Source organism: Quercus lobata, chromosome 6 (assembly GCF_001633185.2).
Source record: "Quercus lobata isolate SW786 chromosome 6, ValleyOak3.0 Primary Assembly, whole genome shotgun sequence".
Classification (NCBI taxonomy): Eukaryota; Viridiplantae; Streptophyta; class Magnoliopsida; order Fagales; family Fagaceae; genus Quercus; species Quercus lobata.
The window spans coordinates 34,831,456-34,857,996 of NC_044909.1; the positions used below are offsets into that span (position 1 = coordinate 34,831,456).

Sequence of the window (26,541 nt, forward strand, 5' to 3'; positions counted from 1 at the left end):
AGAAATAGTTGTTACATTACAGTGCCTATTACAGTCTACCAAACATACCCTAAGTGCACAACATAAAAAAAATAGGTTCATACGATGAAAATAGACAATTTTTTGGACAAGTTTGCTCGCCAAGGGCATTATGGTCATTGCGTCCGTATCACTAAATAGTTTATTTTTATTTTTATTTTTTTTTGAGATAATATTGCTAAATAGTTAGTTGCTCTTGCCTCCACGTGAATCCCCATTCCGGACAGAAAAAATTGCAACAACCATTTGGAAACCAAAAACAAAGTAGAATGCAGAAGTGGAGAGCTACACGTCGTCTCCTCCTCAACAGTTACTCATCCAAGTCCCGCTTTGATCATCCTCGATCCAATCCAATTTCTGATCATTCCACGACAATTTCCCGCTCTTCCTCAGGTACTGTATATATATATATATATAACCTATTACAATTAGCTCACATAAATTTAAAAGCAATTCCCTCTAAGTGCTATGCTATATATATATTTTTTAGGTTTTGAATCATGGACAAGCAGAATCCTCCACTACAGACACTTTGCTACAGCGATGATTCAAAGAAACCCATCGTTTTCAACGTTGAATTCCAATGATATCAACCATTTCAAAGGTATATTAGGCGATAAAAATGTGATTGAAGATGAAGACACGCTTCTCTCTGCAAACACTGATTGGATGCGAAAATATAAGGGCTCCAGTAAGCTTTTGCTACAACCTAGAACCACTCAAGAGGTCCTTTATATTTCTTTTATTAATTAATATTGTGCTAAATTTCAAATTTCACCTTCTAACTTTGTTTTATTCATTTCAATCTTGTAACCTTTTTCACTTTTATTCAACGTAGTCATTCCGTCTAAAAAAATGAAGTTGTTTTGGGAATTCAAAAATATTAAAACTATGTTGTTTGAGGAATTGAGGGGTACCTAACGGCTACTCCTTTGATGTAAGTATATGGAACGACAACGTTGAAAACAAAAAATGGAAGTTAAAAGGACTGAAATGAATAAATTGGAATTTAAAGGATTGAATTGAATTTTGGGTAAAGTTAGAGGGCCCAGTTTGTAATTTAATTTTAGGCTAAAATGAAAACTTGCCTATTATGTTTCACGAGAATTCATTCAAGTCCTCTAACTTTGCTTTCATTTATTTTAGTTCTCTAAATTTAACAAAAGTAAAGTTAAAAGACTAAAATGATTTCTGGTGAATCTTAGAGTGTGAGTTTTGCATTTTAGTCTTAATCTTATTATTATTATTGACTGTTAGCATTGGTGATGCAGGTCTCTGAGGTTCTTAAATACTGTAATTCGAGACGCTTAGCTGTTGTTCCTCAAGGTGGAAATACTGGCGTTGTAGGCGGAAGTGTTCCTGTCTTTGATGAAGTAATGTAATTTGTTCCGATTTTTCCCTTTCTTTGACTCTCTCTTCTGTGGGATTCAATGAATAACAGTTTACAAATATCATGTTTCTCATTTATCATACATCTGAATTGCTGTTCTATGATATCTTCTACAGGTCATTATCAATGTTGGTTCAATGAAACAGGTCATATCTCTTGACAAGGTAGACATTGCACCATTTTCCATACTGGATGCAACAAATTAATGCATTTTGATTAGGTTCGTGTTTGTATTCTATGTGTTAGAATATAAGTCCATTTGGTTTTAGGCCCGTTGTAATATTTTTTACTACATTTGCTTGTATTGCACATCGATTTCTTGTATAGCACTCATACTCTACCTACATAAATGCAGTCTCTTGTACAGTATTCAATACACAGTTCAAAACAATAAGGCATTCAGTCTTTAACACTATGGTTACAATTCTGTCTAAAATAGATTTTAGAGAATAGAGGCTTATGACCTTGCCCTCTTTGCCTTGCAGTAATGATTCTTATCATTACGCTGTCCTTGTTTTGAACTCTCTCCTTCCATGTGTAGTACTTGCTCTTACTTTTGGGACTGTTGCTGTGAACACTTCAGTTTTTGGACTTGCTCAATTGTTCATTTCATGGGAGTTATAGCACAACATTTTTACACCTTCCTTCTTTGACGGTTGTTATTCTTGTCTTACTAGTGCTAGCTCTCTTTGTAGCTTGTTGGCCTTGAATGAAATTTGAAGACCCTAAAGTTAGGGGTTTAAGAGCTGGTAGAGAGAGAGAGAGAGAGAGAGAGAGAGAGAGATAACTTGCTATCCTTGTCTTCAAGACTCTCACTAATAAATTTTACCTTCAGATGTATTTCGGAGTAATGTAGTGTTCCCTAACCAATATTAAGCATGGTTTCAGCATCACAAATTTGGGCTTATTTTATATTTTTCTCCTTGCACCTTTTTCAGGTCAGTGGTGTATTGGTATGTGAAGCAGGATGCATTTTGGAAAATCTGGTTTCTTTCCTAGACAACCAGGGGTAATTTTCTATTAACCATCATTTCTTTTCTCATAAGATCTGTAATGTGTTATGTTTATTAGAATGATAGTTCAAATTTCATAGAAGTATAGTGTTAAGAGACGTCACATAAGTATACTCTTGTCGGAATGTTGAACTGGTGGGCTGTCACGGCTCTTTGTCCATTTAAATTATACAACATGGAAATTTGACATTTTTTCTGTTGTCCTATTTTAGTAATATATGCTTCTATTCAGATTTATTATGCCACTGGACTTAGGTGCAAAAGGAAGCTGCCAGATTGGTGGAAATGTTTCAACTAATGCTGGTGGTTTACGTCTTGTCCGTTATGGATCTCTTCATGGAACTGTACTAGGTGAGGATATTTGGTATCTATTAACCTTTCAAAAAAAAAAAAAAAATCTGGAATTTATTAAAGTCTAATGCACAAAATGGACTACTGTCTTTTCTGTTTCAATCTTCATCTTTTGTTTGATTTAATATGCACTTGGCTACTTAGCAATTGAAACATACTAGCTCATTTCCATGAGCAGAAAAGCATAGCCATCTCAGTATCCAAAGTATTTGTGCTGCTATTGACAATATCTTGCCATTTTAACTGCAGATACTTGGTAAAATTGGCTGCTCTAGTTTCTTAATTTTGAAGCATTTTTTCCACTAATAATACAGGCATTGAGGCTGTTTTAGCAAATGGTGATGTGCTTGACATGCTAGGGACTCTCAGGAAAGATAATACTGGGTATGATTTAAAGCATTTGTTTATAGGTATGTATCAAACAGTTTATAAACTGTATTTATATTTTACAGTAAACAACTGTAATTTTAAGTGTATAATGCAAGTGAATCAACTTTCGCTATCATCAATCCAGGAAGTGAAGGATCCTTAGGAATTGTAACTAAGGTTTCAATTCTCACTCCTCCAAAGCTATCTTCAGTGAATCTAGCTTTTCTTGCATGTAAAGACTATTCCAGCTGCCAGGTATGACTAGTTTTTTTACCTTTAATTTTCTTCTGCTTACATGTAATATTTTATCCATAAGTTCGATGCCCTAAGCAATCAAAACCAACAATATATTTCTATCAGTTATATGCAAAAATACATTACAGAAAGTATTACAATTTACAGTCTCATTCTCTTTTCTTTTTCAGCAGATTGTACTGAAAAGAAACAGTGACCAATAATAATCTGGAGAACAAAAAAGAATCCTGAGAACAATGAAAAGTAATCTTCAAATAGAATGATAAGTTATTAGGAAGGGTAAGCCAGAAAGATCATGATAGTTTAATTCTGAAACAACAAAGTTCTCTTCACCCCCACCTCCCTCAGAAAGAAAAAAAGAAAATCTTCCTCTGTGACGTGTGCTAAATCAGAAAATTGGAGTTTTATGTCTCATCATATCCTGTATACCAGAACTTGATGCTCTAGTTCAAACTTTGTTGACTTAATTGTCACTTAATGTCTAGCTATAATAGTTTGGTTTCCTGAAATTTATACCATTATAAATTTCCTGTGTTTAATAGCCATATCGACTTCTGTTTTGTTTTCTAGAATGGCCGATATTTAGCTACAAATATAGATTTTAACCTTTTTTTACACCTTTATGCACCCTTAATGACATCTTGACTCTAAGCAAGAAAAATGAATGAATTATGCTGTCTCCTCACCTTTTGTCTTAATGTTTGTCAGAAACTTCTATTTGAAGCGAAGAGAAGACTTGGGGAGATTTTATCTGCATTTGAATTTTTAGATAATGAGTCACTAAATCTGGTAAGCATTCTGATGGCTGTGTAATTGATGAGAATTTTTTTAGTTTGCCTCTTGTTTCTACCTATGTAATTTTAGTGGTGAATCTCAATTTACATTTTTATGAAAGTTTGAGGTATGCTGTCTATGTGATGTGTCCATAAAAAGGAAGTTCAGAGTTTTCTGCGGTCCTTAACAAGCTACTGTTTCTGGGTATATGCATAGACAATGATGCAATCCACTGGTGTCCTACTTTCTCTCAGGCCTTGAACGATTGGAAGCTTGAAACTACTGAAAATTTCTTTGATACTCTTTGTACTTCTAATATTTCCAGGAGGGGCTTGGATTGGATGTATTGGACTTTATCCAATAACCACAAATTTGATGTAAAATCCTTCTATCGAGATTTTCTAGGTGGCCATATGTTGGATATTCCTTGGCGAGAAATTTGGAAGTCTAAAACTTCCTAGGAAGGTTGCTTTTTTTTTTTTGTGTGTGCGGACAGCTGCCTTTGAAATTTTGGGACTAAGGCTTGGTTTTTGTTGTTATTGTATGGATAGCTGCCCATGGTATAATTCTTACTATGGATAACATTCATAAGTGAAAGATCATCATGGTTGATTGGTGTTGTATGTGCTAAAGGGATGGGGAGAACATGACTATATTTTTCTTCATTGAGCTATAGCAAGGGACCTTTGGTCTTGGATTTTTTTTTTTTTTTTTTTTTTTTCTATGTTGTGTCTCTTGGGTCTTGGCTTATTCAATAAAAGACCTTCTAGTTTGTTGGAGAGATGGCTTCAAGGGCCATCAAATCACCAATATGTGGAACACTATTCCTCTATGTCTTGTGTGGTGTATTTGGAATGAACATAATTCTAGGTCTTTTGAAGGGATTGAATCCCTGCTTCATATGAAGTTCATCTTTCATAGATCTTTGTTTGATTGGCTAAAGATCATATGGGATTTTAGTTGTTCTTGTTTGTGGTTTTTTGATCTTTATAAAAAAAGTTTTCATTTTTCAATTTTCATGGGCAACCATGTCTTATGTTAGTTTTTTAGTGGGGTTGTGTGTTCTTGTTTATTTTACTTGTAGTTAACAAAATCGCTCTTCGTTTTTTGTAGGAGGTTAGAAATTGATTGCTATGAGGATAATTGTTAGAAATTACAGATTACATCTTCATCGTTTTCAGTTGGAAAGTGATCTAAATTATTCTTATTCCTAAAATTTTAAGAACTTTTTTCTGAAGAACCACTTATATAGTTGAAGAGAAAGTGAATGGCATGGCATTTTTACTTTATCATTGTTATGTTTTTGAAGCATACTCATTGTATTTTATGTAACAGGCTCTGAATCATTTAGAAGGTGTAAGGAATCCATTACCTCCCGCAATGCACAACTTCTATGTTCTGATTGAGACAACAGGAAGTGATGAAACTTATGACAAGTAAGCTCCTTTAAGTTTGATTGTTTATCTTCTTGAATGAGAATGATTATATTCTTGTGAAAAATATTTTTTAGTATTGAAATTTAGTTCCTATTGGACCCCTATCCATTGACTAGTACAAACAAAACTGTAAAATGAAAATCTTCAAAGGTTCACAAACCAACCCATAACATCTAGACATTGTGTAATAGCTTTTCTCATTTTGGTTGTGACTCCTCATTTTTTAGATAGAACTCATGGAAAGGTTGTGTGACATATAACGTCTAACTGCACCCTAGGAGAAAATGGAAAGTGATTCTATATTTTTCTAATTTTCCTGAAAATTCACCTCACATAAAACTAGATTGGATTCCTTCCTGGAATTCTCCACCATGAACGTTTACTGCATGCTTAAATCAACTACAGATTCTCAAACTGACATGTTCTTCAGTTTTCTGTTTTATGGACAACAATAGCATCCTCGCTTTGTAACGTCTAGTGTTTTTTGTACCTATATTTTTAGAATATAATGTTTTCTTAAATGCCTTCTGAATAGATGGCATGTTTGAATTTCTAAGACACTACAGTTTTATTTATACATATCCAGAGAAAAGCTTGAAGCTTTCCTACTTCGGTCAATGGAAGTTGGTTTGATTTCTGATGGTGTTATTGCACAAGACATAAACCAAGCTTCATCATTTTGGCGTATTCGTGAGGTTACCATTTTTTCAGTTCATTGAATTTCATTATACATGGAGTACTTTATATTCAGACTTAAATAATGTTAGTATGTATTTCCTTTGGCGAAACTACACTATTGGTCCTTGAAGTTTACCATGTGAGCACAATTAGTCCCTTAAGTTTTAAATGAGTGCTATTGGTCCCTCAAGTTTTAATAATGAGTATTGTTAGTCATTTTGTTAATTGCCGTTAGTTTTATTGCCTATGTGGCTAATAGAATAGTGACTTGACATATTTTAAATTTATGTGGCATTTTTTAAATTAAAATATTACAAAATTCAATTTTAATAAACTTGATACATTTGATGTGGCATAATGTCATATTGAAAGATTAAAATAATAAATTAACAAGTCATATTTATTTATATTTAGAAAACAGGTCAGATATTAAGATTAAAGAATTCATTAGAATCTTTAAAATCACTTAAAACACCAAATCATTCAAGTGACCGTCAATCTCCTCCCAAAGTCTCTTTGTCGGCATCACATTCAAGACTTGCTCACTGTTGATGACTATCCACCCACGTCCTCACTGGTCTCGACCTGTCAAAACCTCCACCTCACTGCCAAAGTATCCACCACATCCTAGCCTGTATCTAAACTGGATATCATCGTCCTGTTCTTGATATTGCATTTTAATCTACTACAGCAAATGATATTTGGTTTGGCCAGAGTGTTGTGTAAAGATGTGCTTTGCTTGCTAGAGGCATTGATGAGAATTTGCTTTTAGAATCCATGATTATTGGATTTCATTCAGATGAACCAGCAATTAGTCTTTTTATAAATAATAATAATTATCAACCTAGTGAGGTTGGAAGGATTTTTTTAAATAAAAAAGGATATTGTCTTAAACCTTGTATGGTCTGAGAAACATAAATTATAATTTGACGATTTTTACTTTGATACATTTGCAATTCCTTTCTATGCTTTCCACTTATTTATGGGATGGAGATGTTTGAGTAATTTGGTACTTGGGTTGGTGGAGAATCTCTGGATATGGATAGTTGAGTTGTTATGGAAGACTTGCCATGGTGGATGGAAACGAAGGCAATATGTATGTTTGGAATGTGGCCGAACAGCTTCGCAAGGATTTTAAGGGTCAAGAAGTGTGGAGGCTCTGGCAGTCAGATGGAGGCTTGGTCACTGACGGAAAGACCTGGGAGGACACAGATAGACTGACCTGTAGGACTTGCTTGCCACTGATATATTTTTTGTTTTTTTGTTTTTTTTTTAAATGAGTGTTTTAAGGAAATCGTTATGAATTCTTTATCTAAAATATGATCTATTAATTTTTTTTATTATTGCTGATGTGGCACTATGCCACATCAATTAAAAAAAATGTCATGTTACTATTTTGTTAGCCACATAAACAATAATATTAACGTCAGTTAATAAAAGGACTAACAATGCTCATTATTGAAACTTAAGGGACTAATAATTCTCACTTAAAACTTAAGGGACCAATTGCACTCACAAGATAAACTTCAAGGACCAATAGTGTAGTTTTGTCATTTCCTTTTTATTCAGGAAAGAATACCCAGTCTTCATATGGTAATGAATTACTTCTATAAATTCCACTGTTAGTGATTTCACCTATTGTTGTGGGCCAATACTAAGAGAAGTCCGGTTCTTCAGCTTTACAACTCCTTTCTTATTACTATTTTTCTGGATCATATTTTCTATATCAATGATCATCTCACCCCACCCCTTGTTTTATGATGGAAACCTATGCTTTTTTTCTGTCATGCGCATCTTTAAAGTTCCTTTTAACTTAAATGAAATTACTTATTATTATTATTATGGTGATTAAGTGGTCTTTGCTGATCATAAGCAAATTATTTAGTGGATTTTCTCATATCTATCTGGCAATTGGTTCTGCCTTTTGCTTCTCTTGGACGCTTCTCCCTTTTGATTCCAACCTTTATTGTTTAACAAAAACTAACCATTTGCTGATCCTCAACGGCCACTTACAGTTGCCATTTCTTCAAATTTATTCATCTTAACTTGTGATTATCCCTGTCAAGTATTTTGGAATCATTTATAACCTAAATGTCTTTGTAAATCATTATAAGTTCTTCGGTGGATTTTCTTCCCCACCATAGGGTGTACCAGAGGCACTCATGAAAGCAGGAGCTATTTACAAATATGACTTGTCATTACCTGTTGAAACGATGTACAATCTTGTAGAGGAAATGCGAACAAAACTTGGTAAGACAACTTTTTGTTATGGCTACATGCATTTTGAAATATTGTTTTCTTTCTCGCTTTGGTGATCAGATGTATTCTCTTTAGTGGTTGGGTAGGATAGGTGTGGATGTGAAACTGAAGGGTGTCCTTGCAGAAACAGTAAATTTCAAAAGAATAATTTGAGCAGCGGAAACATCAGTTTCATGTGCCCTTAACTTGTTAAGAGTGTGCAGTTTCAAATTTGTTGCAAGATATTCCTGTGAGAACAGTACTATTTCTTTGAACTTGAAAATTTTTTTATGCTAATAGTATCATGATCTTGCATGTCACAGACTATGACTGGGCTGGTTTATAAATCCACTTTTTGTATTATTATTTTAATATCAGGTAATTCAGCTAAAGTAATTGGATTTGGCCACCTTGGAGATGGGAATTTGCATCTTAATATTTCAACTCCACAGTATGATGATGCGGTAATTTCCTTTAGCATACCCTAAAAAGCTGTTTATTTATTCTGTAAAACATGGCTTTGTATTGATATCTTCAATAAATTGCAGATTTTAGCACAAATTGAACCCTTTGTCTATGAATGGACATCTAAGCAGCGGGGAAGTATTAGTGCAGAGCATGGCTTGGGACTGATGAAGGCTAATAAGATTTTCTACAGCAAGTCACATGAAACCGTGAGAATTTGTGAATAGCTAGACATCTAAGATGTGCTTCTTGTTCTTCTTTTATTTTCTAGATTTAGAATGTAAAGTTTTCTTATACTGATGTCTAAAATAAGAATCTGTTTGTATAGGTGCAACTAATGGCTTCAATCAAGAAGTTGATGGACCCCAATGGGATACTGAACCCATATAAAGTTCTTCCACACTCAATTTAAGAGGGCCTGCCCAACAAAATTTGGGGCCTATGGCAAAAATTTTATATGGGGCCTTTTTATATGTAAACATTAATTAAATAAAATTATATAATACTAATTAAATTAAGACTAATTTGATGTAAATACAGAAATTGATGAATAATACTAGCTAAACTAAGGTTAATTTCAAATAAAAGATTGAATATTATAGTTGAATCAAAAGAAACTTACTTTAACTTAGATATATGACTATGCATAGTTAAATACAGTTGTAATCTAAATTTTAATTTTATATATTCTTTTTAAGAGAAAGAGATAGATAGATATTATTTGGTGTGTAGCTTAGTAGGAGATTAGTCATCATTGGTGATTTATCACATTTGCGGCATTTTATTTGAAACATCTTAGGGTTTCAATTGGGTTAAATTTTTATTGGTCTCCTATTTTAAAAGCCTTGTTAGAAATGAAAAAGAAAAATACTAAAAATACTACAAAATGTTCACAATAAATATGATTATGACTGTAATTGATGAATTTTAACAACTTAATTTATTTGTGTTTGAATTATTTTTTTATGTAATTGGTGATATGTCAATTAAATCTATAATAAAATTTGTGGTATTTTTAGCATCACTCTTAAAAAAAGTACTAATTATTTAAAAAATATTCTATTTTTATAAAATTTTAGGCTTTTTACTAACGGAAAGGGGGCTTTTTTTAAGTAGGAATTTTTTTTTTTATTTGTTGTGGAGCCTTAGGCCTAGGCCTTGAGCCCGCACAAAATTCTTACAGCTGAGATAAGGTTTGTTTATTTTATTTTATTTTTCTCATTCTGAACTTTCACACTTGCGTTTGAAGTTTTACTCCTGAAAAGGGCTTGCAAATTTGCTTTTGAAGTTTTTGTGAACTAAGGCAGCTGAAATATGGAATGACTGGCCATTTCTTCATTTTTTCAATGATAACTATAGACCCTAAAAAAGAAATTTGCAAAATTCTCCAAATAAAAAATTTCACCTGTTATAAAGTCCACCCAACCCAAAAAGCAAATTATATGTGTACACAGGGAGAGGGAATCATTTTGTTCATTTTTACACTGAAAGTTTATCCAATTTTTAAGAAAAAAGATAGCCTCCTCTTGTTTTTGGGCCTGTCTCAGCAACTAGCAACTGAACCAGCAATTGAGGAGAAGAGATCAAATATTCACATACATTATTGTTATTATTATACTAAAAATAGATGGACTAAGCTATTCATCAAACTTAAGAATACTAAGCCAAGTAAAAGTTAGTCCATGTGTTCAATACTTAAGATACTTGAATGAGTGTGCTATTTATAGAGGAAGAAACATAACATCTTCCTCTATTTTTCCAACATAGGATTTGTAACACTTCTTGTTAAAACCCTTCCTTTTTTTTGGCTAAGCAACCCTACCCTTATAACAAGGTGAATCATAACGTCTTCTTTCATTCTTTCAATACAGGACTTGCAACACTTCTTTTTAAAACATTTTCCCTTCATTTTTCAGTGAAAGACTGGTGTGTGTTCTTTAATTAGTATTTTTATTATTATTTATGATGTTAGAACTTCAATTGGACATTAATCTTGATTCTCTCTTTTTCAGTTCTTTTAACAATCTGGGTTTTAAAACACCATGTGGCAAATCAATTAATAATATGCAAGATGCATATGACTCATATTATATAACCAGTTTAAACTGAAAGCAACTCATTTCCAGCTGTGAGACGCTGACCTTGTAAGAGGGTATTCGTTGGGGATTGAAAACTTCGCCATATAATCTTCTTATCCGAAGTATAGAGAACAAAGTTTCCCGAATCAAGCATTGATGCTGTTGCTGCACGTTCAGGGAGATCGGCAATGGCCGTCTCTACGCCTTGAGCCGATTGCATGATGAGTCTACTATCACTAGTGAAATTCAATGTAACACTAGCGAGAGCCGGAGGTTTGTCTCGGATGGCTGTCCAGACTACTGTCTTTTCAGGAATCCCAGCAAAAAAAAAACTCCAACAGCATAGCCATTGGCTTGTTGATTGTGACTGCCAGGTGAGAGAAGCTTGAGCGATGAAGTGGCGGAGGCTTGGGCCCTCCGAAAGTTGGGCTTGGGAGAAGCTTCTGGAGAGAGTGAGAGTGAGAGGAATGGTTTTTCGGAGTGTCCGTCGCGTGCGGTGGTAGAAGCACCGGGAAAAGGAAGCCTGGGGCTTCTTTCCGGAGAGAAACCTGAGACTGAAGCCGCATCGACTGTGGCTGAGGACGGAGGAGAACGACGACGCCATTGAAGAAAGAGAGAGAGAGTGTGTGTGAGCTTTGTGTTGAGAGAGTTGGAATTGGATAGGGAATCGACTTGATCATGGGCCACGATGGGCCGAAATCAGGCATTAGAAACAAGTAGCCCATTTCACGGAGAATAGGTAAACGACATGACGTATTATTGAATTCACAAATAAATAAAGGAAAAGACTTAAATAATTCATATGGTGCCGCAACTATTGGAAAAATGTTGAAATTTGTCACCCCAATATTAAATTTTTTTCAATTTAGTCCGTCAATTTTCACAATCAAATCAATTTTATCCTTAGATCTCATGTTTCATTTAAATTTTAACAAAATAATGAATATGGAAATGAAGCATACATTAAAAGATTATTGTGAAAAGTGTAAAATTTTCAAAATCAAGTCAATTTTGATGAGAACCAACCATCCACTCATCCTTGTTTTAGAATGTTGTACGTTGAGAATATTTTAGCTAGACAAAGTTTAACTACAAAAGTAGTTATAGCTTTAAACTATAACCATACTCAATAAAATAAATATTACTACATATTTTGAAAATCTAATTATTAAATTGCATGTTCTTTACGCTCTTAATATATATATGTCAAATTTTGTGTGAATTGGGTATTATTTACTATATGATCTATAAGTTTATATTTTATGCATAATTTTAAATTACAAAAACTTGCAGCTTAAAAAATTTATTAATAACATAGCTATTGATCTTTAATTTTCTAGAAATTTTGCAAGCATGAAGGATATAAGAAGAAGATGTAATCTAATGATGGATTTGTCAAAAGTTACCTTCAATGAAAAGATATTGAATAAGGTTGTAGTCTAATACTACAACCAATTTTGTAACCAAAATTTGTTCATTTTAGCCATATACAATATTGCCTTGTCCAACTAGGCATGGACAAGGGAGGAATAATAAGGTTCCTATTCATGAAAAGACATAGTCTCTTGAGTTTAGTTGTGTGATTCTCGCTCTATCAATCCACGATCTTCAATTATGGGCATAAATCATGAGATTCTCGCCTTCCATTAATGTCACAACACTCATTACACCGTGAGAATATGGAGGAAGTTGCTGAAGTTGTGATTAGAAATGACCCCATGTAAACAACAGCCCACACCTGCTCCAACATATGAGAAAAATCATAGAAGATTCTTTTGCTTTTTGTAAATTGAGCTTTACTGAGTTCTTACTTGAGTATCAAAAAATTTTACGTTAGTATCAGACCAGTGCTCTCCAATTGAGTAATCATTTGCAAGTCTTCCAAAGCTATCATTTAGACAAATGATCCTATAAGATCATTTGCATCATTAAATCACTCAACTATTAATTTTGAAGAGGAAACCTAAGATGACATGACTTAATTTTAAAAATTAAGAGACTAAATTGTTACCATTAACAGGCAAGGAATCAAATTAAACCTTATCCAATTATGTGGTTTTTATTTTTATTTTTTTTAAGTGTAAATCTCTACAATGTGTAAGAGTATTTACATATGTAAAATAGAAAAAATCCCACATTTTACCCAACCAACCCAAAAAACCTCCTACATTAATTAATATAAAATTGTGCAAAAATCCATTTTTTTCTACAATAACGGTGTGTCTAAATCCACACTGCAACTTTACAAATGCATATTTTAATAATTTTCTACTTCACCCCATGAGGAAGAGAGAGTTATGATTTCATGATTTGAGATAATAATAAAATAACAATGCTACAATTACAAATTATTTTACAACATTTTTATAAACGGTTGATATGACAAATTGTCTTTACCATTAACATCATTTTTTTATTTACTAATAACTACCCATCACATTATCAATTTGTAACATATTTTGTAAAATAGTTCATGATTTTAGCATTTTTCTAATAAAAATTCAATAAGGAAATAGTATTTTAATGAAAATGTAATGTTATGTGTTTTGAAAAGTAAGAATACATTTGGTACACTGAATGTGGATTACAACATGAATGATAATTTTTATTATTGAGAATAAAATGTGTTGTAATTGAATAACTAAACCTATTTATTAGTTTGGTTGTGAGTTGTAACATTAGAATAGAACTTATGATCTATTTTAGGAAATTTCTCTTTCATACAATTATATTTCCTAGAAAATAATATATTTTAAATTTTAGAGAGATAAGTTATTCTTTGATGATTTTATATTTTCATAATTGTTAGGTGGATACAAAAAGTTTATTTATTTGGAAATATATTAATATTAGAAATTATTACATCTACTAAGGAATAACTGTTATAACTCTTGAAGAATAGCTATTCATAAAAAATGACTACTCCCTGTAATAAAAACATAACCAAACTATTAAATAGCTAAATTATAAGAATTTTTTTTTTTTGGGTCAAAAGGATACATTAAAAGAAAGACTAAGGCAGAACAAAATTCCCAGGGCACTGCCTGGCAACATTGATCCCATTGTGATCAGCCACCACAAACTCACATAAATCCACAGGCGGATTTTCATACAAAACACAATTCAAAAACTGGTTAGCACCTTTCCTAGCAAGCTTATCCGCACACCTATTAGCCTCACGGTAACAGTGTTTAATCCTAACTTGAGGTATTTGTGAAAGAAGGAACCTGCAGTCTTCTAACAGAGGGGCAATAACGATATTTGAATAGTGGGAATCACCTAACATATCCACCACAACCTTAGTGTTTGACTCTACCTCAACCATGGTCAATCTTCGGTCAATACAGAGCATCAATCCGTCCCGAATGGCCCACAGCTCCGCCACTAAACTCGTCGCTACACCAATCTTCCTAGAGAAGCCAGCAACCCAATTTCCAGCCCAGTCCCGAATAACACCTCCTCCACCCGCAATTCCCGGATTTCCCAATGCCGACCCGTCGGTGTTTAATTTCATCCAACCACACTCCGGCCTAACCCATTTAACCAAGTTTGTCACCTGATTCCGAATACCATTGGTTGGGCCAGCACAAAAGAAAAACTCCAAAGCATAATCGGAGATACTCTTTGCTAACCTTGGGTTCAAAGGACGCCTCTTGAACACAGCTTGATTCCTATTCTTCCAAATCAACCACATGGCAAAGCAAAAAGTTATTTTCCATGGAGGAAAATATTTACTGTGAGCTGTATCTGATTTCCCATTGAGCACCATCCAATCTTCAAGATTTGATGAGAAGAAATCCCTGTCAAACCCCACTGCTCCCAACTCGTCCCAAACTGACCTTACCTTCTCACAATTCCGAAGAGCATGAATAATAGACTCAGGCTCCTTACGGCAAAGCGGACATAGCGGGTCTATGTTCAAACCCCTGCCAACAAGACATTCATTGACTCCAATACTGTTATGGGCACATTTCCACAAGAAGAACTGAATCTTTGGAAGAACATTAAGCTTCCAAATCCAACCTCCATTAAAATTTGGTAGTCGGTCCACCCCCACTGCCATATTGTAAGCACTTTTCATATCAAAGTCACCCCTCGGCGAGCCCTTCCACATTAATCTATCCTTACTGCTAGCAGCGAGCGCATATGGAGTCGCTTGAATCTCCATTTTTATGTCTTAGGGAATGACAAAAGGAATACTATCCCAGCTCCACCCTTCCAAGGAGGCAATATCCTTTACTTTCCACTCGGCCACCCCTCTAGGAAGAGGGCCTTGAACCAGCTGCCTAAGAGGTCCCTTTTAGGTCCAATTATCAAACCAAAAACTCAAGTTGCTATCTCTGCCAATCACCCACCTAGAACCTTGTCGAAAAAATTCTGAGCCTTTTTTTATCCCTTTCCAGGTTGGAGAACAAGGAAGGCTGCTAGGATTCCTAGAATTAATTCTTCGGGACGAGCAATATTTTGCCTTAATCACACGAGCCCAAAGGCTTTCATTTTCAGTATGAAACCTCCAATTCAATTTAGTTAGCAAAGCAATGTTTCTGCCTTTAGCACTTTGCAACCCAAGACCACCTACTTTCTTTGGAATTGTCACCTTATTCCACCCCACCCAGTGGATTTTTCTAGCTGAATCAGACGACCCCCATAAAAAATTCCGGCTGACCCGGTCAATACCCTCCAGAACCTTGTTAGGGAGAAGATTACATTGCATGACATAGGCGGGGATTGTTGAAGCCGATGCTTGAATGAGAACAGCACGACCCGCAGGAGATAGCAGATTGGCCTTCCAACCTGCCAATTTTTGCTTAACTCTATCCAGAATGAAACTGACATCCAAAGGAGAACCTGGGTGTTTAATGGGAATCCCGAGATATTTACCTAGATTTGAGGTTGATGAAAACCCCAAAACGTCGCAAAGCGACTCCCTAATATCTCTATCCACATTTGGAGAGAAAAAAACCCAAGTCTTCGCTTCACTAATAGTTTGGCCAGTTCTATTGCAGAAGGTATCAAGAGCATCTCTTATGGCCACACAATTGCCAACATCAGCTTTAGCAAAGAGCACCACATCATCAGCAAACATGAGGTGTGAGAAAGGTAACCCACCTTGCGAGGTTCTCACTGGATTCCAAAGCTTCTGACTGCATTTCCCCTCTATAAGATGACCAAGATACTCCATGCATAAAATAAAGAGGTAAGGAGACAAGGGGTCCCCTTGTCTAATTCCTCTTGAAGGAAAGAAAGGATCGAGCCGGCCACCATTAAAAAGCACAGATGAAGAAACTGAGCACACACAACTCATGATAAGATCAGTTAACTCTGTGGGCAAATTTATCTCCATAAGCCTTTCTCGGATGAAACTCCATTCTAGCTTATCATAGGCTTTTTCGAGATCAATCTTAATTGCCATGTACCCTACGGCACCCTTCTTCCTACTTATCGAGTGGATTAACTCTTGGACAATAATGGCATTATCTACCCCTTTTCTACCAGGCACAAAAGCCGATTGGAGAGGGGAGACAAGCTTCTCCAAGTGAGGTCTAAGGCGAGCTACAATAATCTTTGTAACGATTTTATAAACTGTGTTACAAAGACTGATTGGCCTATAATTCCCAAGAGTTTCAGGCCCTTGAATTTTTGGAATAAGAACAATGTGAGTCTGGTTAAGATACTCTGGCATTGTCCTAGAGGCGAAAATTTGCTTAACTTCCCGGATTACCGAATCTCCCACTGTTGGCCAAAATAATTGGAAAAATCCCGCATGAAGCCCATCCGGGCCAGGAGCTTTATTCGCTTTCATCGACCATAACCCAGCCTTAATCTCTTCATCAGTTACCAAATCCCATAAACTATCTCTTTCCTCATCATTTAGGCTAACCTGCCCTGCATGGAATTGACTAATCTGCCAATTAGAAGAGGTATGGGAAGAAGCATAAATGTCACAAAACCCCCTACGAATAAACTCCATTACCTCCACCTCACTGTTTATCCATTCCCCCACACTGTTTTTAATGGCAGTAATCCTGTTTCTATTTCTCCTTACTAACGCAGAAACATGGTAAAACGCTGTGTTACGATCCCCTTGCACCATCTAATTCACCCGAGATTTAAGAGCCCACAATTCGTGCTCTTGGTTAAGAATCACTTCCAACTCTTGAATAAGCATCTTTTCAAGCTCTAAAAGGTAACTTGAAGGCCTGGTAGCAATAACCCTTTGAATTCCATTCAACCGAGCTCTAATCCGATTCTTCTTAGCAAAAATATTGCCAAAATGCTTCCTATTCCAGTCAGAGGCATTAACAGCAAATTTCTTAATGGCTTCATGAAGACGAGTGGGCTGCCCCCACGCTTGAACAACAATCTGGGGGAAAGAAAGATCCGAAAGCCAATACCTTTGGAACTTAAAAGGCCGGTCAAGTTGGACCCTATTATGAGGCATTGTTTCCAATAACACAGGGCAATGGTCGGAATGGCATCTAGTGAGATGCGTAACTCTAGCTTCCGGGAAATTTAGATACCAGTCTGAATTCACAAAGAATCTGTCAATCCTCTCCTGAATGAGATCCTGAACTTCCCTACCATTCGTCCAAGTAAACCTCGGGCCAGAAAATCCTAAATCCACCATGTTGCATTTATCTGGACAATCCTTAAATAACAGAGCCCGATTTATGCTAACCATTCTACCACCAAACTTATCCGCACCAATAAGAGGTTCATTAAAATCACCCGCAATGACCCAGGGCATCTTATGAAGATCAGCTACGTTAGATAAATTATTCCACAAAATACATCTTTCAGCACTTCTAGGACTAGCATACACAGCAGAGAACAACCAGCTAAAGTTAGAAAAGCGTACCTTTACGGTAGAGTGAATTTCTTGCTCCGAGCTAGCTAGAAAGGACACCTCAACCCTCTCTATAGTTGTTACATTATAGTGTCTATTACAATTGACCAAAAATACCCTAAGTGCGCAATATAGAAAAAGTAGGTTCATACGATGAAAATAGACAGAATTTTTTGCACAGGTTTGCTCACCAAGGGCATTATGGTCATTGCGTCCGTATTGCTAAATAGTTAGTTGCTCTTGCCTCCAAGTGAATCCCCATTCCGGACAGAAAAAACCGCAACAACCATTTGGAAAGCAAAAACAAAGTAGAATGCAGAAGTGGAGAGCTACATGTCGTCTCCTCCTCAACAGTTACTCATCCAAGTCCCGCTTTGATCATCCTCCATCCAATCCAATTTCTGATCATTCCACAACAATTTCCCGCTCTTCCTCAGGTACTGTATATATATATATATAACCTATTACAATTAGCTCACATAAATTTAAAAGCAATTCCCTCTTAAGTGCTATGCTATATATATTTTCTAGGTTTTGAATCATGGACAAGCAGAATCCACTACAGACACTTTGCTACAGCGATGATTCAAAGAAACCCATCGTTTTCAACGTTGAATTCCGATGATATCAACCATTTCAAAGGTATATTAGGCGATAAAAATGTGATTGAAGATGAAGACACGCTTCTCTTTGCAAACACTGATTGGATGCGAAAGTATAAGGGCTCCAGTAAGCTTTTGCTACAACCTAGAACCACTCAAGAGGTCCTTTATATTTCTTTTATTAATTAATATTGTGCTAAATTTCAAATTTCACCTTCTAACTTTGTTTTATTCATTTCAATCTTGTAACCTTTTTCACTTTTATTCAACGTAGTCATTCCGTCTTATTCTGTCACATTGTGCCGTTATGTGTCTTAAAAAATTAAGTTGTTTTGGGAATTCAAAAATATTAAAACTATGTTGTTTGAGGGGCACTTAACGGCTACTCCTTTGATTGAAAAAAAAAAATGGAAGTTAAAGGACTGAAATGAATAACTTGGAATTTAAAGGATTTTGAATTTTGGGTAAAGTTAGAGTGTCCAGTTTGTAATTTAATTTTAGGCTAAAATGAAAAACTTGCCCACTATGTTTCATGAGAATATTCTCATTCCAGTCCTCTAACTTTGCTTTCGTTTATTTCAGTCTTCTAAATTTAACGGAAGCAAAGTTAGAAGTCTGAAATGATTTCTAGTGAATCTTAGAGTTCGAGTTTTGCATTTTCACCTTAATCTTATTATTATTATTGACTATTTGCATTGGTGATGCAGGTCTCTGAGGTTCTTAAATACTGTAATTCGAGACGCTTAGCTGTTGTTCCTCAAGGTGGAAATACTGGCCTTGTAGGCGGAAGTGTTCCTGTCTTTGATGAAGTAATGTAATTTGTTCCGTTTTTTCGCTTTCTTTGACTCTCTCTTCTGTGGGATTCAATGAATAACAGTTCACAAACATCATGTTTCTCATTTATCATACATCTGAATTGCTGTTCTATGATATCTTCTACAGGTCATTATCAATGTTGGTTCAATGAAACAGGTCATATCTTTTGACAAGGTAGACATTGCACCATTTTCCATAGTGTATGCAACAAATTAATGCATTTTGATTATGTTCGTGTTCGTATTCTGTGTTAGAATATAAGCCTATTTGGTTTTAGGCCCATTGTAATATTTTTTATTACATTCGCTTGTACTGCACATCAATTTCTTGTATAGCACTCATACTCTACCTATATAAATGCAGTCTCTTGTACAGTATTCAACACACAGTTGAAAACAATGAGGCATTCAGTCTTTAACACTATGGTTACAATTCTGTCTAAAATAGATTTTAGAGTATAGACGCTTATGACCTCCCCCGCTATGCCTTGCAGTTATGATTCTTATCATTATGTTGTCCTTGTTTTGAACTCTCTCCTTCCATGTGTAGTACTTGCTCTTACTTTTGGGACTGTTGCTGTGAACACTTTCAGTTTTTGAACTTGCTCAATTGTTCATTTCATAGGAGTTATAGCACAACATTTTCACACCTTCCTTCTCCGATGGTTGTTCTTCTTGTCTTACTAGTGCTAGTTCTCTTTGTAGCTTGTTGGCCTTGAATGAAATTTGAAGACCCTAAAGTTAGGGGTGTAAGAGCTGGTAGAGAGAGAGAGAGAGATAACTTGCTATCCTTGTCTTGAAGACTCTCACCAATAAATTTTACCTTTAGATGCATTTTGGAGTAATGTAGTGTTCCCAAACCAATATTAAGTGTTTGTTTGAATACTGCTTATTTTGCTGAAACTGAAAACTTATTGTTGAAAGTACTGTAGATAAAGGTAAAAGTTAGCTGAAATAGTACAATGGGACCCATTAATAGTACCAAAAAGTGCAGTGGGGCCCATGAATAGTAGCAACTATAAGCTGAATAGTGAAATAATTTTCATTTTTCATTGGTATCCAAACGGAGGCTAAGCATGGTTTCAGCATCACAAATTTGGGCTTATTTTATATTTTTCTCCTTGCACCTTTTTCAGGTCAGTGGTGTATTGGTATGTGAAGCAGGATGCATTTTGGAAAATCTGGTTTCTTTCCTAGACAACCAGGGGTAATTTTCTATTAACCATCATTTCTTTTCTCATAAGATCTGTAATGTGTTATGTTTATTAGAATGATAGTTCAAATTTCATAGAAGTACAGTGTTAAGAGACGTCACATAAGTATACTCTTGTCGGAATGTTGAACTGGTGGGCTGTCACGGCTCTTTGTCCATTTAAATTATACAACATGGAAATTTGACATTTTTTCTGTTGTCCTATTTTAGTAATATATGCTTCTATTCAGATTTATTATGCCACTGGACTTAGGTGCAAAAGGAAGCTGCCAGATTGGTGGAAATGTTTCAACTAATGCTGGTGGTTTACGTCTTGTCCGTTATGGATCTCTTCATGGAACTGTACTAGGTGAGGATATTTGGTATCTATTAAACTTTCAAAAAAAAAAAAAAAAAATCTGGAATTTATTAAAGTCTAATGCACAAAATGGACTACTGTCTGTTCTGTTTCAATCTTCATCTTTTTTTTGATTTAATATGCACTTGGCTACTTAGCAATTGAAACATACTAGCTCATTTCCATGAGCAGAAAAGCATAGCCATCTCAGTATCCAAAGTATTTGTGCTGCTATTGACAATATCTTGCAATTTTAACTGCAGATACTTGGTAAAATTGGCTGCTCTAGTTTCTTAATTTTGAAGCATTTTTTCCACTAATAATACAGGCATTGAGGCTGTTTTAGCAAATGGCGATGTGCTTGACATGCTAGGGACTCTCAGGAAAGATAATACTGGGTATGATTTAAAGCATTTGTTTATAGGTATGTATCAAACAGTTTATAAACTGTATTTATATTTTACAGTAAACAACTGTAATTTTAAGTGTATAATGCAAGTGAATTAACTTTCACCATCATCAATCCAGGAAGTGAAGGATCCTTAGGAATTGTAACTAAGGTTTCCATTCTCACTCCTCCAAAGCTATCTTCGGTGAATCTAGCTTTTCTTGCATGTAAAGACTATTCCAGCTGCCAGGTATGACTATTTTTTTACCTTTAATTTTCTTCTGCTTACATGTAATATTTTATCCATAAGTTTGATGCCCTAAGCAATCAAAATCAACAATATATTTCTATCAGTTACATGCCAAAATACATTACAGAAAGTATTACAATTTACAGTCTCATTCTCTTTTCTTTTTCAGCAGATTATACTGAAAAGAAACAGTGACCAATAATAATCTGGAGAAAAAAAAAAAGAATCCTAAGAACAATGAAAAGTAATCTTCAAATAGAACAATAAGTTATTAGTAAGGGTAAGCCAGAAAGATCATGATAGTTTAATTCTGAAACAACAAAGTTCTCTTCACCCCCACCTCCCTCAGAAAGAAAAAAAGAAAATCTTCCTCTGTGACATGTGCTAAATGAAAAAATTGGAGTTTTATGTCTCATCATATCCTGTATACCAGAACTTGATGCTCTAGTTCAAACCTTATTGACTTAATTGTCACTTAATGTCTAGCTATAATAGTTTGGTTTCCTGAAATTTATACCATTATAAATTTCCTGTGTTTAATAGCCATATCGACTTCTGTTGTGTTTTCTAGAATGGCCGATATTTAGCTACAAATATAGATTTTAACCTTTTTTTACACCTTTATGCACCCTTAATTATTCTTGACTCTAAGCAAGAAAAATGAATGAATTATGCTGTCTCCTCACCTTTTGTCTTAATGTTTGTCAGAAACTTCTATTTGAAGCGAAGAGAAGACTTGGGGAGATTTTATCTGCATTTGAATTTTTAGATAATGAGTCACTGAATCTGGTAAGCATTCTGATGGCTGTGTAATTGATGAGAATTTTTTAAGTTTGCCTCTCATTTCTACCTATGTAATTTTAATTGTGAATCTCAATTTACATTTTTATGAAAGTAGGAGATATACTGTCTATGTGATGTGTCCATAAAAAGGAAGTTCACAGTTTTCTGCGGTCCTTAACAAGCTACTGTTTCTGGGTATATGCATAGACAATGATGCAATCCACTGGTTTCCTACTTTCTCTCAGGCCTAGAATGATTGGAAGCTTGAAACTGCTGAAAATTTCTTTGATACTCTTTATACTTCTCATATTTCCAGGAGGGGCTTGGATAGGATGTATTGGACTTTATCCAATAACCACAAATTTGATGTAAAATCCTTCTACGGAGCTTTTTGAGGTGACCCTATGTTGGATATTCCTTGGCGAGAAATTTGGAAGTCTAAAACTTCCTGGGAAGGTTGCTCTTTATTTTTTGTGTGTGTGGACAGCTACCCCTGAAATTTTGGGACTAAGGCTTGGTTTTTGTTGTTATTGTGTGGACAGCTGCCCATGGTATAATTCTTAATATGGATAACATTCATAAGTGAAAGATCAACATGGTTGATTGGTGTTGTATGTGCTAAAGGGATGGGGAGAACATTACCGCATTTTTCTTCATTGAGCTATAGCAAGGGACCTTTGGTCTTGTTTTTTATTTTTCTTCTCTATGTTGTGTCTCTTTGGTCATGGCTTATTCAGTAAAAGACCTTCTATTTTGTTGGAGAGGTGGCTTCAAGGGCCATCAAATCACCAATATGTGAAACGCTATTCCTCTATGTCTTGTGTGGTGTATTCAGAATGAACATAATTCTAGGTCTTTTGAAGGGATTGAATCCCTGCTTCATTTGAAGTTCATCTTTCATAGATCTTTGTTTGATTGGCTAAAGATCATATGGGATTTCAGTTTTTCTTGTTTGTGGTTTTTTTATCTTTGTAATTTGTACTTCACAAGTACTTGGGCTTTCCCTTTTTTCTTTTAACAAAATTTTCAGTGTTTATAAAAAAAGTTTTCATTTTTCAATTTTCATGGGCAACCATATCTTATGTTAGTTTTTTAGTGGGGTTGTGTGTTCTTGTTTATTTTTCTTGTAGTTAAGAAAATTGCTCTTCGTTTTTTGTAGGAGTTTACTATGAGGATAATTGTTAGAAATTACAGATTACATCTTCATTGTTTTCAGTTGGAAAGTGATCTAAATTATTCTTATTCCTAAAATTTTAAGAACTTTTTTCTGAAGAACCACTTATACATTTGAAGAGAAAGTGAATGGCATGGCATTTTTACTTTATCATTGTTATATTTTTGAAGCATACTCATTGTATTTTATGTAACAGGCTCTGAATCATTTAGAAGGTGTAAGGAATCCATTACCTCCCGCAATGCACAACTTCTATGTTCTGATTGAGACAACAGGCAGTGATGAATCTTATGACAAGTAAGCTCCTTTAAGTTTGATCGTTTATCTTCTTGAATGAGAATGATTATATTCTTGTGAAAAATATTTTTTAGTATTGAAATTTAGTTCCTACTGGACCCCTATCCATTGACTAGTACAAACAAAACTGTAAAATGAAAATTTTCGAAGGTTCACAAACCAATCCATAACATCTAGACATTGTGTAATTGCTTTTCTCATTTTGGTTGTGACTCTTCAGTTTTTAGATAGAACTCATGGAAAGGTTGTGTGACATATAGCGTCCAACTGCACCCTAGGAGAAAATGGAAAGTGATTCTATATTTTTCTAATTTTCCTGAAATGTCACCTCACATAAAACTAGATTGGATTCCTTCCTGGAATTCTCCACCATGAACCTTTACTGCATGCTTAAATCAACTACAGATTCTCAAACTAACATGTTCTTCAGTTTTCTGTTTTATGGACAACAATAGCATCCTCGCTTTGTAATGTCTAGTGTTTTTTGTAGCTATATTTTTAGAATATAATGTTTTCTTAAATGCCTTCTGAATCAATGGCATGTTTGAATTTCTAAGACCCTACAGTTTTATTTATACATATCCAGAGAAAAGCTTGAAGCTTTCCTACTTCGGTCAATGGAAGATGGTTTGATTTCTGATGGTGTTATTGCACAAGACATTAACCAAGCTTCATCATTTTGGCGTATTCGTGAGGTTACCATTTTTTCAGTTCATTGAATTTCATTATACATGGAGTACTTTATATTCAAACTTAAATAATGTCAGTATGTATTTCTTTTAGCGAAACTACACTATTGGTCCCTGAAGTTTACCATGTGAGCACAATTAGTCCTTTAAGTTCTAAGTGAGTGCTATTGGTCTCTCAAGTTTTAATAATGAGTATTGTTATCCTTTTGTTAATTGCCTTGAGTTTTATTGCCTATGTGGCTAACGGAATAGTGACTTGACATATTTTAAATTTATATGGAATTTTTAAAATTAAAATATTACAAAATTCAATTTTAATAAACTCGATACATTTGATGTGGCATGATGTCATATTGAAAGATTAAAATAATAAATTAACAAGTCATATTTATTTATATTTAGAAAACAGGTCAGATTATTAAGATTAAAGAATTCATTAGAATCTTTAAAATCACTTAAAACACCAAATCATTCAAGTGACCGTCCATCTCCTCGCAAAGTCTCTTTGTCGGCATCACATTCAAGACTTGCTCACCATTGATGACTATCCACCCACGTCCTCACTGGTCTCGACCTGTCAAAACCTCCACCTCACTGCCAAAGTATCCACCACATCCTAGCCTGTATCTAAACTGGCTATCATCGTCCTGTTCTTGATATTGCATTTTAATCTACTACAGCAAATGATATTTGGTTTGGCCAGAGTGTTGTGTAAAGATATGCTTTGCTTGCTAGAGGCATTGATGAGAATTTGCTTTTAGAATCCATGATTATTGGATTTCATTCAGATGAACCAGCTATTAGCCTTTTTATAAATAATAATAATTATCAACCTAGTGAGGTTGGAAGGATTTTTTTAAATAAAAAAGGATAATGTCTTAAACCTTGTATGGTTTGAGAAACATAAATTATAATTTGACGATTTTTACTTTGTTACATTTGCAATTCCTTTCTATGCTTTCCACTTATTTATGGGATGGAGATGTTTGAGTAATTTGGTACTTGGGTTGGTGGAGAATCTCTGGATATGGATAGTTGAGTTGTTATGGAAGAATTGCCATGGTGGATGGAAATGAAGGCAATATGTATGTTTGGAATGTGGCTGAACAGCTTCATAAGGATTTTAAGGGTCAAGAAGCGTGGAGGCTCTGGCAGTGAGATGGAGGCTTGGACATTGATGGAAAGACCTGGGAGGACACAGATAGACTGACCTGTAGGACTTGCTTGCCACTGATCTATTTTTTGTTTTTGTTTTTTTTTTTTAATGAGTTTTTTAAGGAAATCGTTATGAATTTTTTATCTAAAATATGATCTGTTAATTTTTTTTTTATCATTGATGTGGCATAGTGCCACATCAATTAAAAAAATGTCACATAGATAATAATAATAACGGCAGTTAATAAACGGACTAACAATGCTAATTATTAAAACTTAATGGACTAATAGTACTCACTTAAAACTTAAGAGACCAATTGCACTCACAAGGTAAATTTCAGGAACTAATAGTGTAGTTTCGTCATTTCCTTTTTATTCAGGAAAGAACACCTAGTCTTCATATGGTAATGAATTACTTCTATAAATTCCACTGTTAGTTATTTCACCTATTGTTGTGGACCAATACTAAGAGAAGTCCGGTTCTTCAGCTTTACAACTCCTTTCTTATTACTATTTGTCCGGATCATATTTTCTATACAATGATCATCTCACCCCACCCCTTGTTTTATGATGGAAACCTGTGCTTTTTTTCTGTCGTGCGCATCTTTAAAGTTCCTTTAACTTAAATGATATTACTTATTATTATTATGGTGATTAAGTGGTCTTTGCTGATCATAAGCAAATTATTTAGTGGATTTTCTCATATCTATCTGGCAATTGGTTCTGCCTTTTGCTTCTCTTGGATGCTTCTCCCTTTTGATTCCGACCTTTATTGTGTAACAAAAACTAACCATTTGCTGATCCTCAACGGCCACTTACAGTTGCCATTTCTTCAAATTTATTCATCTTAACTTGTGATTATCCCTGTCAAGTATTTTGGAATCATTTATAACCTAAATGTCTTTGTAAATCATTATAAGTTCTTC

The 26,541-nt window shown here is 34.7% G+C and overlaps 1 protein-coding gene across 6 annotated transcripts in view; it reads left to right on the forward strand.

Moving 5' to 3' along the window:
- The first annotated feature begins 213 nt into the window (after nucleotides 1-213).
- LOC115994300 (D-2-hydroxyglutarate dehydrogenase, mitochondrial-like) overlaps nucleotides 214-26,541 on the forward strand; it is a 28,672-nt gene continuing 2,344 nt past the window's right edge. The window contains exons 1-16 of one of the 6 annotated variants that reach the window (XM_031118386.1): nucleotides 214-411; nucleotides 509-744; nucleotides 1,290-1,391; nucleotides 1,525-1,572; nucleotides 2,347-2,417; nucleotides 2,654-2,772; nucleotides 3,087-3,182; nucleotides 3,287-3,396; nucleotides 4,105-4,185; nucleotides 5,506-5,606; nucleotides 6,193-6,301; nucleotides 7,854-7,877; nucleotides 8,429-8,534; nucleotides 8,901-8,986; nucleotides 9,071-9,196; nucleotides 9,316-9,443. In XM_031118386.1, the coding sequence (XP_030974246.1) occupies nucleotides 288-411; nucleotides 509-744; nucleotides 1,290-1,391; nucleotides 1,525-1,572; nucleotides 2,347-2,417; nucleotides 2,654-2,772; nucleotides 3,087-3,182; nucleotides 3,287-3,396; nucleotides 4,105-4,185; nucleotides 5,506-5,606; nucleotides 6,193-6,301; nucleotides 7,854-7,877; nucleotides 8,429-8,534; nucleotides 8,901-8,986; nucleotides 9,071-9,196; nucleotides 9,316-9,399 (1,623 nt within the window). In that variant the 5' untranslated portion in view covers nucleotides 214-287 and the 3' untranslated portion in view covers nucleotides 9,400-9,443. Of the gene's footprint in view, nucleotides 412-508; nucleotides 745-1,289; nucleotides 1,392-1,524; nucleotides 1,573-2,346; nucleotides 2,418-2,653; nucleotides 2,773-3,086; nucleotides 3,183-3,286; nucleotides 3,397-4,104; nucleotides 4,186-5,505; nucleotides 5,607-6,192; nucleotides 6,302-7,853; nucleotides 7,878-8,428; nucleotides 8,535-8,618; nucleotides 8,773-8,900; nucleotides 8,987-9,070; nucleotides 9,197-9,315; nucleotides 9,444-18,206; nucleotides 18,350-18,443; nucleotides 18,677-19,221; nucleotides 19,324-19,456; nucleotides 19,505-20,465; nucleotides 20,537-20,772; nucleotides 20,892-21,207; nucleotides 21,304-21,407; nucleotides 21,518-22,225; nucleotides 22,307-23,670; nucleotides 23,772-24,357; nucleotides 24,467-26,541 lie in introns of those variants that run through there. The other 5 variants (XR_004093184.1, XM_031118389.1, XM_031118390.1 and 2 more) reach the window with 5 other exon arrangements.